The 18,678-nt window shown below is 39.2% G+C and overlaps 1 protein-coding gene and 1 long non-coding RNA gene across 2 annotated transcripts in view; one reads left to right on the forward strand and one right to left on the reverse strand.

Annotated features, from left to right (window-relative positions):
- LOC140679469 (uncharacterized) overlaps positions 1-18,678 on the reverse strand; it is a 198,820-nt gene that overhangs the window by 165,231 nt on the left and 14,911 nt on the right. The window lies entirely within an intron of this gene.
- On the forward strand, positions 5,737-10,294 carry LOC133617076 (uncharacterized). The gene is made up of 8 exons (XM_072914956.1): positions 5,737-5,799; positions 6,274-6,359; positions 6,453-6,673; positions 7,155-7,330; positions 7,715-7,789; positions 8,184-8,298; positions 9,047-9,237; positions 10,121-10,294. Exons 3-7 carry the CDS (start codon positions 6,502-6,504, stop codon positions 9,157-9,159), a joined length of 651 nt encoding a protein of 216 aa, XP_072771057.1. The 5' UTR covers positions 5,737-5,799; positions 6,274-6,359; positions 6,453-6,501; the 3' UTR covers positions 9,160-9,237; positions 10,121-10,294.

Below are 18,678 nucleotides of genomic sequence, written 5' to 3' on the forward strand. Positions count from 1 at the left end.
TGCAAGTGTATCTTATTCACAACTTTTCCAACACGAACATTATCGTTTTTGCACTTTTTGGCTTCTTATTAGATAACTTTTGTAACCTATTTTCATGGGCTTTCCTCTTTGTGATGTTACGTTCCTGTTATGCGCTGTTATACAGTATATGCCTTGAGCTCTTATTTTGAAGGCGCTAAGAGCGGAAGTGATGACACGGAGTGGAGCGGAGGTTTTTGAAAGAAGGTAAATAAAGTGGTCCTCGTGTAAACTGGAGCCTCCGTGTTTGTTATTTTGTAGTTTCATACAGTATAAACCCTCGGTTACACTTTTTTAAATAGATTCAATCTTGCACGTGGAAAGTTTAAGTGAGGGCTTTAGTTGCGGCGCATGGACTTTATTTATAAGTAAAGGTAAGACCATAATAACGTTTTTTTTATTAAATGTGCTTTTTTGTGTGCTACAGTTTGTATGTGTAAAGTTAAAGTTAAGTTATAGTACCAATGATTGTCACACACACACTCACTAGGTGTAATGAAATTTGTCGTCTGCATTTGACCCATCCCCTTGTTCACCCCCTGGGAGGTGAGGGGAGCAGTGGGCAGCAGCGGCGCCGCGCCCGGGAATCATTTTTGGTGATTTAACCCCCAATTCCAAGCCTTGATGCTGAGTGCCAAGCAGGGAAGAATGCTGGTATGAGCTTAAATAAAGTTGATTTAATTTGATTTGATTTTAAACATAACCCGTTAACTGCTGCCAATCAAATGGTGAATAAGATACTCTTTAGGGTTCATATGTTTGTAAATCTGACTGTGATGAAGTCAGTGCCTCACCAGCCATCAACCTCACCGCACGTCACTGTTCATTTAGTTAAGTTAGATGTCTTCTCAACGCTGCACAATTCACACCGTTCATTCTCTGCCTTATTGATTTGTTATTTTTGAAGTGGTTTAGCCTTTTTAAGATCTCACTTTTGTTTGCTTAATGAAAGACTATATTCCTTGTATATTTAATTTTATTATTTACTTCGGAAGAATCACCCTAACGCCTAGATCTACATTCATGTGACGTTACTGAAACCTAGTGACCAGTCAGTATGTGGTACTTTAATCGCAATCTGTTTATGTCTCCCTTAAAAAAACACAGTATCATATATTTGACTAATCACTGACTATGGGCAAAATCTAACAAATCAGATTTGTCTATGAAAATCCTGAGTTGAAGACAGACCAAAAATGATTACAACTGTAAGACCTTTTAGTTGTTAGCCGTCAGAAGTTCCACTGCAAAGACATGGTATGAAATATTTTACTGTAATTGATCCAATTAAGCTTTTATTTTTTTACTAAACACAGAAAATATGGTAAAATGGTAGTATGTGTTTGTGTCTGTACTGAATGTTTAGTTGGTAGATGATGTGCAGCCATTTTCAGATCCCTCCAGAGATGTTCAATCAGATTCAAGTCTGGGTTCTGGCTGGGCCGCCGAAGGACGTTTACAGAGTTGTTCTGAAACCATTCTTTTGATATTTTGGCAAAGTGCTCAGCGTCGTTGTCCTGCTGAACGATGAACCGTCGCTCCAATCTGATTTCAAGAGCGCTCTGGAGCACATTTTCATCCAAGATGTCTCTGTACATTCATCTTTCCCTCTATCTTGATTAGTCTCCCAGTTCCTGCCGCTGAAAAACATCCCCATATCATGATTCTGCCACCACCATGCTTCACTGTCGGGATGGTACATGCCTGGTGATGAGCGGCACCTGGTTTCCTCCAAACATGATGCCTGATATTCACGCCAAAGAGTTCAATTTCTGTCTCATCAGACCGGATAATTTAGTTTCTGATGGTCTGCGATTGTTTCAGGTGCATTTTAGCAAAAGTCTTGAAAAGAAATGGCTTCCGTTTGGCCTTATTGGTGGTTTGCTGCAGATATGGTTGTCCTTCTGGAAGGTTCTCATCTCTCCACAGAATAATTATGTAGGTCCGATAGAAGTGACCATGGGGGTTCTTGGTCACCTCCCTGACTAAAGCCCTTCTTCTTTTGATCGCTCAGTTAAGCCAGCTCTGAGAATAGAGTCCTGGTGGTTCCAAACTTCTTCTGTTTACAAATGGTGGAGGCCATTGTGCTCATTGGGACCTTCAATGCAGAAATTATATTTTTTGTACACTTCTCCAGATTTGTGCCTCGAGACAATCCTGTGTCGGAGGTCTGCAAACAATTCATTTGACTTCATGCTTGGTTTGTGCACTGCCATGTATTGACAAACATGAGACCTTCTATACAGACAGGTGTGTGCATTTACAAATCATGTCCAACCAACTGAATTTATCACAGGTGGGCTCAAATTAAGCTGCAGGAACATCTCAAGGATGATCAGTTAAAACAGGATGCACCTGAGGTCACTTTTGAGCTTCATGGCAAAGGCTGTGAATATTTATGTACAATTGATGTCTTTTTTTTTTTTTTTGCACAACCTTTTAAAAAAATGTTTCACATTCTCATGATAACCTGAAGCAAGTAACAGCACATGTAATGTGGTAAAAGATGCAAGTAGGAAGCCTATCAATGAAAACTAATGAAAAACATTGTACTTTTGTGCTGACTGACAAAATAAATATCCACCATGTTCATTTCTAGCGTCACTAATTAACCTACGAGTTTATGCTGATGATAATGCAACACTTCTTACTGCAAACTGTAAATAAAAAGTACTGAACATGTTTTAGTATTCTTCCTGTGTGCAGTCGTTGCAGCAATCGTGTATGAAGTTGTCGCACACTTGGACAGGAAGAAAAACTCCGTCTGAGTTCAGACTTTTTTTATTTTAAAGGTTAACCACAACAAGTTTCAACTTCAATAGTGTTTGTTTGAGAGAGTAGCTCATTTATTTATGCAAGTCAACTTTTAAGGAAGAGTTACATCTTGAGACTGATCTACTAGAAGTGTGCGTGTATTAAAACAGGTGAAAAGGTGATAACACACACAAAGCTGATCTACTAAACTGCAGCGTACAGGATTGTGTCTCTTAAATGAGCATTTGACGTGTTTGTCTTCATGAATATGGAGAATATTTGCTGATGATCACAACGCCCACAATACTGGAAGGAGGAGATGCAAATGGAATCATTTACAACACGTGGTGTGATTTATCAAGACTGAATCTGTTCTGTTTTGCGTTTTTACTTTGTACGTTTGAAATGTGAGTGCAAATGGGCGTGAGAAAGGAGGCAATCGTGCTGCAAAGACAAACAAATAAAGATAAAATCCTCCGTCTTTTGCGTTTGTGTCAACATATCCATCCTTTTTCTACTGCTTGTCCCTCTCGGGCATTCACACACTAGGGCTAATTTAGTGTTGCCAATCAACCTATCCCCAGGTGCATGTCTTTGGAGGCGGGAGGAAGCTGCACTGTCAAAAATAGAAATATTAGACATTGCCTATTCAAGCAACATCCTATTAAAATTTTAAAGCTGCTGGATGACTTAATAGGCTGATTAAAACATATTTAAATTATCTGTTTGATATTTTTTTGTTGTATTAATAATATGTATCTTATATGAAAAATGTCTTGCAACATTAAATTTCATGCATTATTACATGCAATTTTGGATTATTCCAGACGTACCATCACAATAGCCAACCAAAATATTCTGGGACTAAATGGAAATGCAATATTATTTCCATTCGACATGAAAGGACAATTAAAAAAAATTGTTTGGTTGCCTTTGAAAATGAAATAAATTCTATCTAGTTTTAACAAAACCCAGCACAGATGCTATAGAATAATAATATATTGATATTCATAAAATCTGCAGGGACAAAAAAAGTTTCCTTTGCCACAAAAATACTGCATAGTTATTAAAAGTAGTAAACAAATAGAACCACTGTGAGAAAAAGATACAAAGAGACGTTTGGGTGGACATATTTCCACTGAGGTAGGGGCGGCACTGATGAGCCAATGAGATAGCAGCAAAATAGTTCCCTCCCATTTGGTATGATGTGATTCATGTCAATAATCTTAAGATGCTGTCTAGATGGTCTGATGTTCACTTGGTCCAAAGAGAAGAGAAAATGTGGATCGTGCTTCATATGTTGCTCCTGCTCCAAAGTGGAGGCAAGTCCATGCTCAGTTCCAATGGAGACATGTTCATACTGTACATGACTCTTATTAATATGTCTTCTTTTTTCTCTTCAGCATGTACAGGTGCTTACAACTTTTCCACTCAGACTGTTGGACCTGGACAAAGTGTCTCTCTGACATGTTCCTACGAGGATATTCGAACTCAGAACGTCTTATTTTGGATCCGATTTGTTTCTGGAACCTTTCCTGACATTTTAGCTGCAATGACATCTTACAGCTCTTCAGAACATGAAACATCAAATACTGGACATCGTATCACAGCCAAAAGAGAGCAAGGAAAATTTGTTCTGCAAATTAGTCAAGTAGAGAAAAGTGATTCGGCAATCTACTATTGTTTAAATGTACAACAATATATGAATACCATGATGTTTTTGAAAGGAACATTCCTTCAGGTCACAGGTAAATATGACAACAAATAATTAGAAAACAGTTTATATGAAAAATTTTACATATTTTAATTGTTACATAACATCTGTTTATAGATAACAATGTTAACTTGATTACTCTTCCAATAATTTGGCTTACAAATGTCCAACTGAACAAATATTTTATTGTGATGAACATGTTTTTACATGCACTACAAGAAATGTAACCTCTGCATTAACACATCAGTATTTTTTACCTTCAAGATTTCAACAGAAGTGAATGTCGATCTGTGGAATCAAAGTCACAGAGTGCTGAAAGACTTCAATTTGTCTTGCACTCTTCCCAGAACCAGAACCCTCCGTGTCTGTTGTCTCTGAAGTCCAACCAGGACCGCCTGTGAAGTTGCAGTGCTCCCCTGCAAAAAATGTTCTATAGAATCTCTATAGAAATATATAGAACGCTATAGAATTTCGTCGGAATTTCTTTAGAACTGAAGATTCTATAGAATATGTATTCAAAATTCTATAGAAATTCTATAGACATCAGCTTCATGTGCTGGAAGGTCTTTTCACTGTTCTATAGAGCTGGGAATTCTATAGAATATCCTATAGAAATTCTATAGACATTACATTATCTGATGAAAAGTCCATAGATTGTTCTATAGAACTGGGCATTCTATAGAATGTCTAACAGAAATTCTATAGACATTACTTTATCTGCTGAAAGGTCTATAGATTGTTCTATAGAACTGGGCATTCTATAGAATGTCTAACAGAAATTCTATAGACATTATCCTTTATCTGCTGAAAGTTCTATAGATTGTTCCATGGAATAAAATTCTATAAAATGGCAGCAGCGCTATCACCATAGCATTGATTAATCTCATTAAGTTGATTCACCAGACTTGAGCTTGTTTTTTGAACAATGCAGGATGTCTCCCTCAATTATGAAAATGTTAATTTTGTATCATTCAAAATTGTGAGGTGTCATTTCAAGGCGGACACCCAGAACTTCGGCAGACTTTATTTTTAAAAGTATATTTATTCCAATATATCAATTTATTTTTATTTTTAGAGTTTTTGAGTTATCTATAAGTAAAAAGTGTGAATATTTTCGTAACTTACTTTTTTATGTGATAAAATTAATTTTATTGGACTTCCAACATAAATTGATTTAGCAAAACTCAGTTCAAAGGTTTAAATCAGACCTAAAACGTCAGGACCCGCCCACGTACCTGCATGCAGCTGTGGAAGAACAAGCCCAGACACGTTTCTTCACGGAGCCCAATAGGAAAACACTTTACCGAACTCATGTAAGTAACAATTTATATTGTTAAAAGTCAGTATTTGCCAGGATTTAAATGTATACATTTTCAAAAGCATGGTTCAATGTTATATTTAGTTTACTACTTTTCCCGCCGTAACATTACAACCCCCCCCCCCCAAACACGATAGATAGAACTGCTCTCGTTTTGTTATAAAATAACAAAACTGTTTTAAGGCTGCAATCACAACCAAATTCATGTATAGTTGGTAATAATCGCGTTGTATCAATGTTTCTCATATCCGACACTAATAAGTGCGAATATGTTTCAAATCAACTTTTTTTTAAATTATTTATTTTTCCCCTTCGCGCTTGCCGTAGTTGCAAAGCAGATTTCGCGGGCAGTTTGAGTTGGTGATGGCGGCCACAACGTCCATGTTGACTTCACTCGCTCTTTCTAAGCTGCCCAAGTCACGTCGGAGTTCATTGACGGTAACTTTGTTGGCTTAAACATCACATTTAGGTTTAGGGTCTTCTAGGCGCGATGCGAGACGTCACAAGCGGGCTAACGTTGAGCCAAACAGCAGCTTCGAGGCACGGGCGGAAATGGTGAGCTAGCAAAACTAGCCTCATTTATTATTATTATTATTATTATTATCATCCCTCCATTGTTTGTAACGTCAGGCTTGTGTGATCACACAGAGAAGGAGTTTGGCCCCCAGTCAGGTCGCCAAACGGAAGCAAGGGGAGGATGATCATCGAGACGAAATATATTATATTAACCACGAGCGGTTCTCGAGAGAAGATGAATGGAGAAAATTGGGACAGTGATGAAGAAGTCCAAGTTCCATGGCCACTCAACAAAGCAGGAGGAAGGAAGCAGTCACAAACCAAATACGTGGCAAGAATTCTGAGATTTGGTGGTAATTAATAAACAGTTGAAAACTTTTCAATTCAATTCAGTAAAAAGTATACGTTTTACCAGAAGTACATATAAATATAGATATATTTAATATAGATATATTTAATGTACTTCTGATTTTACACCTTGAACTTTCGACTTTGTTTATGTAAAGTTAAATTTAATTAATATAATTTTTTTTCTTCCATGATTGATAGTAATTTCTCATCAGTGCAGCCCTGGTATACTGAATGTTTCAATCTGCAATGCTGAGGTGATTGTCATGATAGTACAGACTTAACCTTGACAATTTTTTAATATGGCTGTAAGCCTGTAAATAAGGGAAAGTAAGGTGAAATTTGTTTCTCGCTGAGGTGAATTTCTGAATCATCAGAACTGTAGGTATACCAAAGTAATTTAGTGATAACAATCTGCTGCTGAAATGTATGACTAACTGTACAGTTTAATTTAGCTTAATGTGGCACATATTTGTTTTTACACAGAAGACACACGTGAACTGACGCCATATTTGAAAGCCGCTCAGGATGGCAAGGATGTACCCCTTACTGGTGATTTGGAATATGGCAGAGGCAAGAGAAACAAACAGCCAAAGTCTTGGTCATCAGACAGTGAGAGCAAGGATGAAAGTGTTGAGGAGACTCTATCTGACAGACAGCAGGTACTTTTACTTCAGTGGTGTTGTCGCGATATGACCGAAATAGTGTTGAAAGCGACGTTAAACGTTAATTCACTCACTCACTATTTCAGTGGTGTTTCAACTGTGTGAGGTTTTGTAGGATTCAATCCCATACTTTTGAAGTACCTTGTCAGTTTTTCTTTATCATAAAAGTTAATCAAATCATGTTTCATTGTAGGCTTTAAAGTTATTGAATATTTTGATTCAATTCGACCAACTCAGACAGAATAATATTCAAGACAAATTGAGGTGTTGACAGACTTTCTGCATGTACTCGAAAATCTATCATTTCTGCAAACATATTTCTTCACTTCAATGGCATATAAAAGAACTGAACACGTTTTCTTGTTAATCTTGAATTTTCAGAAGAAAAAGAGGAAAGTAAGCCGTACAGCTGTGGGATATGATGCTCGGGCACAATTGAAGGCCCAACTTGCTGCTGTGAGTACATGAATAGAATAGAATAGGATTTTATTGGTTAATCAAAGCACCCTCTCGAGGCAAACAATCACAAGTGCCTAGCATTCATTTGAAATCGAGGACGTAAAAATTGCATCCCTGGCAACTGGTTTAAAACACAAGTTTATACTTTTACTTATATGAAAATAACACTACAAATACCCGATGAACAGTGCCTACTGTGTGAATGGCTTACTGCTACATGTACATGTAGCATATTCAAATTAATGTGCCTACAAGGTTGCTTATACATGTAAAACTTATATGGTGCTGTCAGGGCCGTATCCAGGACAAATTGCTTCCGGAAAACATATGAGCGCCCAAATTAATCATAATACAAATTATTTCATTTGATTTACTATTTTGACATTTTCAGCTGGGAAGAACTTCACCGAAAGATACATGTACAGAAATGGAATCCCTGAAGAAGGAAGTCCTCCAGTTGAGAGAGGAAAACAAATCCCTTCGAGATGCATTGAGGGTTGTTGAAGGTAGGTTTTCTTATTCTAGAAGTATGTTATTGTAATTATCATAGGTTGATGGAAAATATGCTTACATGTCGATGTATGAAATAACTTTCTTATTACTGTATTTTCATCTAACTTTGGCCTACGGGTATTGTCGTCATGTACGGCTGTCCATCCGTCACCGCAATATTTACAGAATCGTTTCATGTACGGAAACCAAACTTGTTACATCTATTTATCTTAGTGTAACAAGAAGCCTATCGAAAATGAGTCGTCTCGGACAATATTTTCCAGAGTTATGCCCCTTTTTTCCAATAAAAATCCATTTATGATTTGGGATAATTTCAGAACTGTTGCATATACAACATCCTAAGTTGTGATGTCCTCCCCTCTAAATAAGGGGAGGACATATGGTACTTGTTTGTTTGTCTGTCTGTCCGTCCGTTTTTGTGTGTTTCTCTTATATTAGCAAGAGTTACGTCCCTTCCTTCTTGATATTTTGTCTCAGCTGGATATCTGATTAATACTTGACCGACAAATATTAAATCTTCGCGTGGTCAGGATGAATTAATATATATGGTTATATATATTTTTCATCTTTGATTGCTTCCTTACCATGTTTCCCTTGACTTGAACAAGATTCCTATCAAAATACCCTTACATTATGATAGCTGGGGTTAGAGCCGAGCGGTTTGGATATCGCCAGCTTCATGTTATTAATGTATTTTTTTTTTATTGTGTCTGCATCACAATGTACTTTTTTCTATTAAAGGACTTCCTGGCCTGCTAATGAAGATGGACGACTTATCACGTCAGGCAACAATACTATCAGCTCGACGTCCTGCTGTCGCTCTGCCAGAGAGGAGCTGGCCAACAGCAGCTTGACAGGAAAAAAATCCAATGCTTTTAAGGATAAGCATGAGAAACCAAAACTGGATGACAAGAAAGTGTCTGCTATTATTGGTGAGTATAAGTTAAATCAATCTGATTAAAACCATATCCACATCAGGGAAGTGGATCTGACCCTTTTCCTATCTCCAAGTCGTTCCGTGATCGTTTGGCATGAAGTATAGATATCCATAGCTTCCAGTCTGCTTGGTCCATGAATTGACTTCGAGATGTTCGTTTTGACAGATTTATAGGCATGGGTGGTCACATTAGCTTTGATCTCGTCGGAAACCAACATCAAGTGACAAAGCAAAAACCGCAGCGCACGGATATCTACACCTTTTTCTCGTTTGATATCTTATATCGGCATTCTCCGCCTTACTATTTAACAACTAGCGTCGGGAATTTCCGTGAGTTCTGCTGCAAGTTGAGAAGTGAACGACTTTTAGATAGGGAATGTGTCAGATCCCCTTCCCGATGTGGATATGGTTTCAATCAGATTGAAGTTAAATATTTTTATTAGAATTCTATTAATGCACTTTCGTGATTGTTCGAACGCCATTGGGGACACCCATCAAGTACACAACAAGATTCACAAGAAAGTGAAATCCTGAAAATAATTTGAAAAATATTTCACACACTGAATGGATTTTCTATATAGCTAATGAATAGTGTACATGCACTGTCAGAATTTGATACAGATTTGTTGCAGTTCGTAAAGCCTGGCATGATTGCACCACATATGATTTTGTGTGCGTCAAGCAGTGCAAGTGCCTTACAGCATAGAAACGCGTGATATGCAATGTATGCAGTGTGTTGACTATCCATTGCATTGATTAAATGATAGACATCACTCTCTTTATCGAGCTGAAAAATGCCATAGTGTAACTCATTGCATGACAGCTAGTGTCTTGGTGTCTGCAGACACTAATTCTGGTATATTTTATTGATCTTTCAGATTTTGTGAAGAAGCTCCATCCCTCAAGTGAATCAAATGTGATAAAGAAAATCATTGGAGTGAAACTGAACATTGCGCAGAAAATGGGAAAAAAAGAAGGCCTCAGAAACAAATTCTGCTGGACGTCTAGCCGTCTCTAACAGTCGGGGAAGCGCGGTGATCATGTTGATTTATGCTGCTGACATTTATTTATTACGTCAAGATTTGAGTTACATGTATATAATAAATACAAGTCAACATTCATTCAACTGCAATATTTGTCTTTCTCCATTGCCAGTGTTAGACCACAGATTTTGTAGAATGCCTGCCCAATCATTTCTACATCATTCTGAACCGTATTCCACAGAAAGCCATTCCATAGGAGCCTGTTCTATAGAACTACTCTTTAGAACTTTCTTCTATAGCACTATTCTTTAGAGGAGATCTATAGAACCATTCTTTAGAACCCTGTTCTATAGAACCATTCTTTAGAACCATGTTCTATAGAACCATTCTTTAGAACCCTGTTCTATAGAACCATTCTTTAGAACCCTGTTCTATAGAACCATTCTTTAGAACCATGTTCTATAGAACCATTCTTTAGAATCCTGTTCTATAGAACTTCGGTCCTAAAGTTCATTAGAAATTCTATAGAGATATTCTTTAGAAATTCTATAGAACTTCGGTCCTAAAGTTCATTAGAAATTCTATAGAGATATTCTTTAGAAATTCTATAGAACATTTTTTGCAGGGTCAGTCCTCTCCCACTCTGGGAATGAAATCTGTCAGGATGGACACAAAGTGTCCTGGTTCAGAACTGGACCAGAAAGTGTCCATCCCAGCTTTGTTTACACTCATGACGAATGCAAGAAGATCAAAGATAATTCCACACAGAAATGTGTCCACACTTTCTCAAAGAACGTCAACTTCTCTGATGCTGAAACTTACTTGTGTGCTGTGGTCACATGTGGGAGTATTTTCATGGGAAATCCAATAAAAGTCAACAACACACAAGGTAAACATTAAATCATTAGTATTGACGGATTCATCATTATCGTTTGTTGCTAAAAATATCGACTGTTTTTTCATCACAACCTTTTAGATTCCAGCAACTGTGATGCAAACAAGTATGTTATCTTTATTTTGAGTGCTTCTTTGGTTTTAAACTTCATCATGTCAGCCTTCGTCATCAACAAGATCAGGACAACAATTAGTTTTTGCTGCAAAGGTAAGAAAAAAGTGCATTAGCAATCATCATAAAGTGGTTGCTTTATTATTTGTCTTCAATTTTTCAGCTGGTCCACAAACACTCGATGAAACGTTCAGTCACGTCCAGCAGGTAAAAGGAAGTTTGTAGAAAAGTTTTGTTCATCTTTGCTTGGTTTTCAGCTTGACTTGTTTCCTCAGAGAGACGAGGACTCTTTGGTTTATTCCATGCCATCGTCTCCAGGAAAACTGACAAGGCGAGGCAGACAAATACGAGGGCAGCAGAAGAATTCAGCACGTACACTGACGTGTGTCATCATGACTCAATCCTCATCACACAACATTAAAATGTGTTCTGATACACATTCTGTTAATAATACACATTCTCATACTTTTTTCCCTGTAAGAACATGAAAATGGAGACATAGAGATGAGGTAGGAATAAATAAGCTCTGCTTCTTCCTGTTCCTTTTCGGACATGTTGATTTTATGTGAGTGTAAATGTGATGTTCTTCAATGTAACTTGTTTAAATAAATATTCCCAATACTGCAAAGAGGCTTTGGAAATTATCTTACACAATTTATTAACCTCTTTAGGGCACTCATTGAAATACTTGGAAATCTAAATGATCAAGACAATGCTTTTTTTTTTCATTTTTATAAAAACATTATTGTTGCCAGGCTTTTTCTTTAGTCATATTTTGGAATCATGATCAGGAGGACCTTTGATTTATTGTGATTTCAAAGTAACCTGAAGCAAGTAACAGCAAATGTAATGTGGTAAAAGATGCAAGTAGGAAGCCTATCAATGAAAACTAATGAAACACGTTGTACTTTTGTGCTGACTGCCAAAATAAATAACCACCATGTTCATTTCTAGCGTCACTAATTAACCTACAAGTTTATGCTGATGATAATGCAACACTTCTTACTGCAAACTGTAAATAAAAAGTACTGAACTTTTTTTAGTATTCTTCCTGTGTGCAGTCGTTGCAGCAATCGTGTATGAAGTTGTCGCACACTTGGACAGGAAGAAAAACTCCTTCTGAGTCCACACTTTTTTTATTTTAAAGGTTAACCACAACAAGTTTCAACTTCAACAGTGTTTGTGTGAGGGAGTAGCTCATTTATTTATGCAAGTCAACTTTTAAGGAAGAGTTACATCGTGAGACTGATCTACTAGAAGTGTGTGTGTATTAAAACAGGTGAAAAGGTGATAACACACACAAAGCTGATCTACTAAACTGCAGCGTACAGGATTGTGTCTCTTAAATGAGCATTTGATGTGTTTGTCTTCATGAATATGCAGAATATTTGCTGATGATCACAACGCCCACAATACTGGAAGGAGGAGATGCAAATGGAATCATTTACAACACGCGGTGTGATTTATCAAGACTGAAACTGTTCTGTTTTGCGTTTTTACTTTGCACGTTTAAAATGTGAGTGCAAATGGGCGTGAGAAAAGAGGCAATCGTGCTGCAAAGAAAAATAGTAGAGATTAAATCCTCCGTCTTTTGCTTTTAAAGGGGAACATTATCACCAGACCTATGTAAGCGTCAATATATACCTTGATGTTGCAGAAAAAAGACCATATATTTTTTTAACCGATTTCCGAACTCTAAATGGGTGAATTTTGGCGAATTAAACGCCTTTCTAATATTCGCTCTCGGAGCGATGACGTCACAATGTGACGTCACATCGGGAAGCAATCCGCCATTTTCTCAAACACCGAGTCAAATTAGCTCTGTTATTTTCCGTTTTTTCGACTGTTTTCCGTACATTGGAGACATCATGCCTCGTCGGTGTGTTGTCGGAGGGTGAAACAACACGAACAGGGACGGATTCAAGTTGCACCAGTGGCCCAAAGATGCGAAAGTGGCAAGAAATTGGACGTTTGTTCCGCACACTTTACCGACGAAAGCTATGCTACGACAGAGATGGCAAGAATGTGTGGATATCCTGCGACACTCAAAGCAGATGCATTTCCAACAATAAAGTCAAAGAAATCTGCCGCCAGACCCCCATTAAATCTGCCGGAGTGTTTGAGCAATTCAGGGACAAAGGACCTTGCTAGCACGGCAAGCAATGGCGGCAGTTTGTTCCCGCAGACGAGCGAGCTAAACCGCCTGGATGTCTTGGCTCACACCGTCCCTTATGCCACCGAAGATGATCAAGAGAAGAATATCGACCCTAGCTTCCCTGGCCTGCTGACATCAACTCCAAAACTGGACAGATCAGCTTTCAGGAAAAGAGAGCGGATGAGGGTATGTCTACAGAATATATTAATTGATGAAAATTGGGCTGTCTGCACTCTCAAAGTGCATGTTGTTGCCAAATGTATTTCATATGCTGTAAACCTTGTTCATAGTTGTTGGTTTCCTTTAATGCCAAACAAACACATACCAATCGTTGGTTAGAAGGCGATCGCCGAATTCGTCCTCGCTTTCTCTCCCGTGTCGCTGGCTGTCGTGTCGTTTTCGTCGGTTTCGCTTGCATACGGTTCAAACCGATATGGCTCAATAGCTTCAGTTTCTTCTTCAATTTCGTTTTCGCTACCTGCCTCTACACTACAACCATCCGTTTCAATACATTCGTAATCTGTTCAATCGCTTAAGCCGCTGAAATCCGAGTCTGAATCCGAGCTAATGTCGCTATAGCTTGCTGTTCTATGCGCCATGTTTGTTTGAGTTGGCTTCACTATGTGACGTCACAGGAAAATGGACGGGTGTTTATAACGATGGTTCAAATCAGGCACTTTGAAGCTTTTTTTAGGGATATTGCGTGATGGGTAAAATTTTGAAAAAAACTTTGACAAAAATAATAAGCCACTGGGAACTGATTTTTAATGGTTTTAACCCTTCTGAAATTGTGATAATGTTCCCCTTTAAGGAGCGATCCATTGGCAGTCCCGTCTTGTCTCCCTGTAACGTATGTCTGCTCTTAGTGGGACTGTGCTGAAAATGAAATTTCAGTTCTTATGTGTCTTGTACATGTTAAAGAATGGACAATAATAAAGCATCTTGAATCTTGAATGTTTGCCTGCTATGTTTACGTGTAAATATTATTACTTTTTATCGTAATGTTTTCGGAGGAGTTTTGGCTATTGGATAGTAAATGTGGTCCCTCACGTACGCCGTGTGTCTTGTCCAGAGGTGGCGTGCCCAGGCGAGATGGTGCGCGAGCAGCTGAAACGCCACCAGGCCCTGCGGACGTGTGCGTCCACCAGCAAGATCCCGCGCATGGATTGCCCTCGCTCCTGCCAGGCGGCGGCGCCGGCGGGCGTCTGCTGCGGCGTCACCGAGACTCGGAGGAAGAAGGTGGTGTTTCGCTGCACCGACGGGACGTCGTACTCCGAGGAGATGGAGACGGCCCTGGAGTGCGACTGCGCCGTGTGCCCCTTGTAACATCTTCTCAATTCTGGGGCTCTGTTGACGACTGTTGGAGAGCATTATTTTTATTAACACGATTTTTGTTTACACATCCCGTTTGACGGCCGCCAGTTTGCTGCAGGAGAAACCACAGTGGGGACAAGTGTGTGTGCGTGCGTGTGCGTGTGTGTGTGTGTGTGTGTGTGTGTGTGTGTGTGTGTGTGTGTGTGTGTGTGTGTGTGTGTGTGTGTGTGTGTGTGTTGACAGAGAGAAATATATTGTAAGATACAAGTGAGGGAAAAAAAGCATAGAACTTATTTTTATTATGGATTTTCTCCTGTAAAAGACGATAAAGGACTGTTTAAATATGTTGATTATACGACGTAGGAGGAGAAGTTGTTTTGTACCTTATATGAGCAGCAAAAAAGGGATTAACATTCCGTCAAAGTATAAGAATTGATGTGTACGTGTAAATCTATATAGAAATTATACCCTAATACCGTTAATTGTGTGTTTTTCAAAGTGATTTGCATGATCTTGTCGTGGGACACTTTGGCCGATGGCCACTAGAGGGAGCTCACTTTCAGGAAGGAGGTGGGTCAAAAAGCTCCTTTTTTTGGGAACCGTACGTGCCTCGCTAACACGCTTCCGACAGCGTCCTCACCTCGGAGACGCTTTTACACAGAAATGTATTTTTGTCAGGAATAATGTTGGTCTTTGAAGCTACTGCATGACAATAATTCCCATCCAAGTGAAGACGAGGGAAATTATATTTTACATGAGAGGGGGGGGGACATTTTCAAATGTCAGTTACATCATTTTTGCGTTTTCCGGGAATTACTCTATTCCGAAATGCTTCAATTAATGCTTAGCCACCTTTTGCTTCGCCGTTATATTTGGGGTCACAAAATTGCCTCTTTTTTTGATAATTTGTTCTCATATTTGTCAATATTCTCCAATTCCATCTGTTGTGTATTGAGTTTCATGTTTTGTCTGCACTGTGTTACACCCAGTGACCACCAGGGAGAGTGCCAGGTGGGTTTATATATATTGGGTTGGACTTCCGTCCTGTGTGTGCAAATAAAGCTGTCTAAAGTATACACCAACTCCCGTCTCGACTCTCGTGATCACATTGCTAAGGTGAACAATGAGTATGACTGTAAGTGTTACCGACTAACAGTCAGTATATAATAATTGGCGACGAGCACGGATGCGCCTGCCGACTGTTTAAGAGGGCGAGGGGCGGCGAATCCGCGGAGTTTATCGGCGGCTAGCGTTAGCTTAGCTTTGTTAGCGTTAGCTTCGCATAGCAGCGGGGGTACGGCTCACGTCGGGACGACACACCTGCGAGCATGGCGGGCGTCATTGGACAGATGGATGCCTTTGATGAGTCGACGGAGCAGTGGTCGACGTACGTGGAGAGGTTTGAGCACTTCGTGGCAGCAAATGGACTGAATGAGGAGAGGAAGCTGCCGGTGTTTTTCAGCGTGATGGGACCGGCGACGTACGGTCTACTGCGCAGCCTCATCGCCCCAGAGAAGCCGGGCACGAAAATGTATGGTGAGGTAGTGACATTGTTGCAAGTACATTTCTCCCCAAAGCCCATAGTGATAGCGTAGGGATATAGGTTTCATAAGAGAGATCAGGGGGAGGGGGAAACTATTACACAGTATGTAACAGATTTAAAAAAATTATCAGAGCACTGTGAATTTGGAGCTTACCTGCAGGATGCACTAAGAGACAGGTTAGTGTGTGGGTTGAACAGTGAGTAGATTAAAAAGAGGCTGTTAACAGAGAAGGATTTAACATACCAAAGAGCAGTTGAATTAGCAGTCTCAATAGAAACAGTGGCACGAGAATCTCAACAGCTTAGTAGCTCACAGAAGGTGAATGCTGTCTCTCTCTCCTTGCCACCGGGCCGTAAATGCACTCGTGGTAGAGTAAATCACAAAATGGAGGAATGTTTTTACAAGGACCAGTCCTGCCACAATTGTGGAAAAAGGGGGCATATAGCTCGTATGTGCAGGGAAGATAAAGGGGGGCAGAAGACAACAAATTTTTTTGTGGTTAAAAAGGGACAGAAAACGAAAGGAAAATTCAAAAAGAGGGCCGATCAGGTAGAGGTGGAGACTAAGCCCAGCGACCCAGAGACAACAGATTCAGATGGGGTGGGAGGCTTATGTAACCCATATTTAAAATACCCATTGAAAAGGCGCATACAGTGCAAATACTTTTATTGTGGAGGGTTACTTCCTGCCGCTCACTTCCTTTTTAAGGAAGTGCTGCTCACTTCACAACCCCCTCCCGTCTGCTGTGGCTGCGGTGCTGTGAGACACGCTTCAGAAGAAACTTGCAAAATCTTCTCATTCTCACACTTTCCAAACTTCTTAATTAGGTGAGTCTTTTGCAATGCCATAATCAATAGAATTCCAAACTCACAATCATGTGTCATGTCGCCAATATTATTTTAGCATTTGTTTTAGCATAGGCGCTAACCGCTGCCATTCTTCCATAGAGCCGGTGTTGTACCGAAATCTGTTACCCATCAGAATTTGTGACTCCAGGGGGCGATGTTCTCATGGCGTTTGTTTGATGGTTAAACGGCAAGCCCAAAGAGGAGGCGAAGAAGAACGCTTGCGTAAATGGCGTAAACTATCGTTGTCAGAATTTCAGCATTAATAAATTACACATATTCTGGAAATCAATGATTTACTTTCATTATAGTATGAGTCCATTGTATCAGCTGTTGATTCTCTCTCACACACATACATTTTCCGGATTAAAAGCTATCATGGAATGAAACGTCAGTTGTCAGAATTTCAGCATTAATAAATTACACATATTCTATCATTATTTATATCATTTGTTTAACATCAGCCACTGAAAGAAGCCAATTGATATTGATATACTGATATTGATTTATATCAATAAATATAATTTATTTAATCAATTTACATATTGATTTACATTGAACTGATACACTTGACCAAATGCATTAATTTCAGATCCAGTGCGAGCGGTGCGGGCGATGGTACCACAGCTTGTGTGTGGGAAACCCCAAGGAGGAGGGATATAGTTGTGATGCATGCCAGGAACATACCATGTTAATTTCTGTATTAGAAAATAAGTTATGATTGTATGTTGCATTTGAATTCCAAAATTTATTGTAAAAAAAAAAAAAGGTTTCTGTTTAGCTCTGTTTCTGCTTAGTTTAGTTTGATGGTTAGGGTATATGTATTTTAATAAAAATCTGTATTATAAATGCTGAAAGATGCAGTGAAGTAAGGTCTCGAAATCTGGCGGCCAAGTCACAGTTTATCGGAAAATGTAACCCTAGTGCGTCCTGGATATGGGGGCCCAAATAAGAAAAAGTGAATGGAGATGAAGGGAGGGGGGTGTAAAAAGGGCAGGAAATAGTAATTGAGGTTCCTGGTTTAAGAATAGGGAATATACAGTAAGGTCTCGAAATCTGACGGCCAAGTCACAGCTTATCGGAAAATGTAACCCTAGTGGGTCCTGATTCTGGGGGTCCAAATGAGAAAAAGTGAATGGAGATGAAGGGAGGGGGGTGTAAAAAGGGCAGGACATTGTAATTTAGGTGACTGGTTTAAGAATAGGGAACATACAGCCATAACAAACAGAACAACCGCATGTGCATGTATAGCTTTATCTATATTGGAAAATGTATGTGTGTGAGAGAGAATCAACAGCTGATACAATGGACTCATACTATAATGAAAATAAGTCATTGATTTCCAGAATATGTGTAATTTATTAATGCTGAAATTCTGACAACTGACGTTTCAGCATTAAGGATAGTTTACGCCATTTACGCAAGCGTTCTTCTTCTCCTCCTCTTTGGGCTTGCCGTTTAACCATCAAACAAACGCCATGGGAACATCGCCCCCTGGAGTCACAAATTCTGATGGGTAACAGATTTCGGTACAACACCGGCATGTTCGATTATCGGGGCGTGCATGGTATGTTGTTTTGCCTCGATTA

The sequence above is a fragment of the Nerophis lumbriciformis genome, linkage group LG16 (assembly GCF_033978685.3).
Source record: "Nerophis lumbriciformis linkage group LG16, RoL_Nlum_v2.1, whole genome shotgun sequence".
NCBI classification, from domain to species: Eukaryota; Metazoa; Chordata; class Actinopteri; order Syngnathiformes; family Syngnathidae; genus Nerophis; species Nerophis lumbriciformis.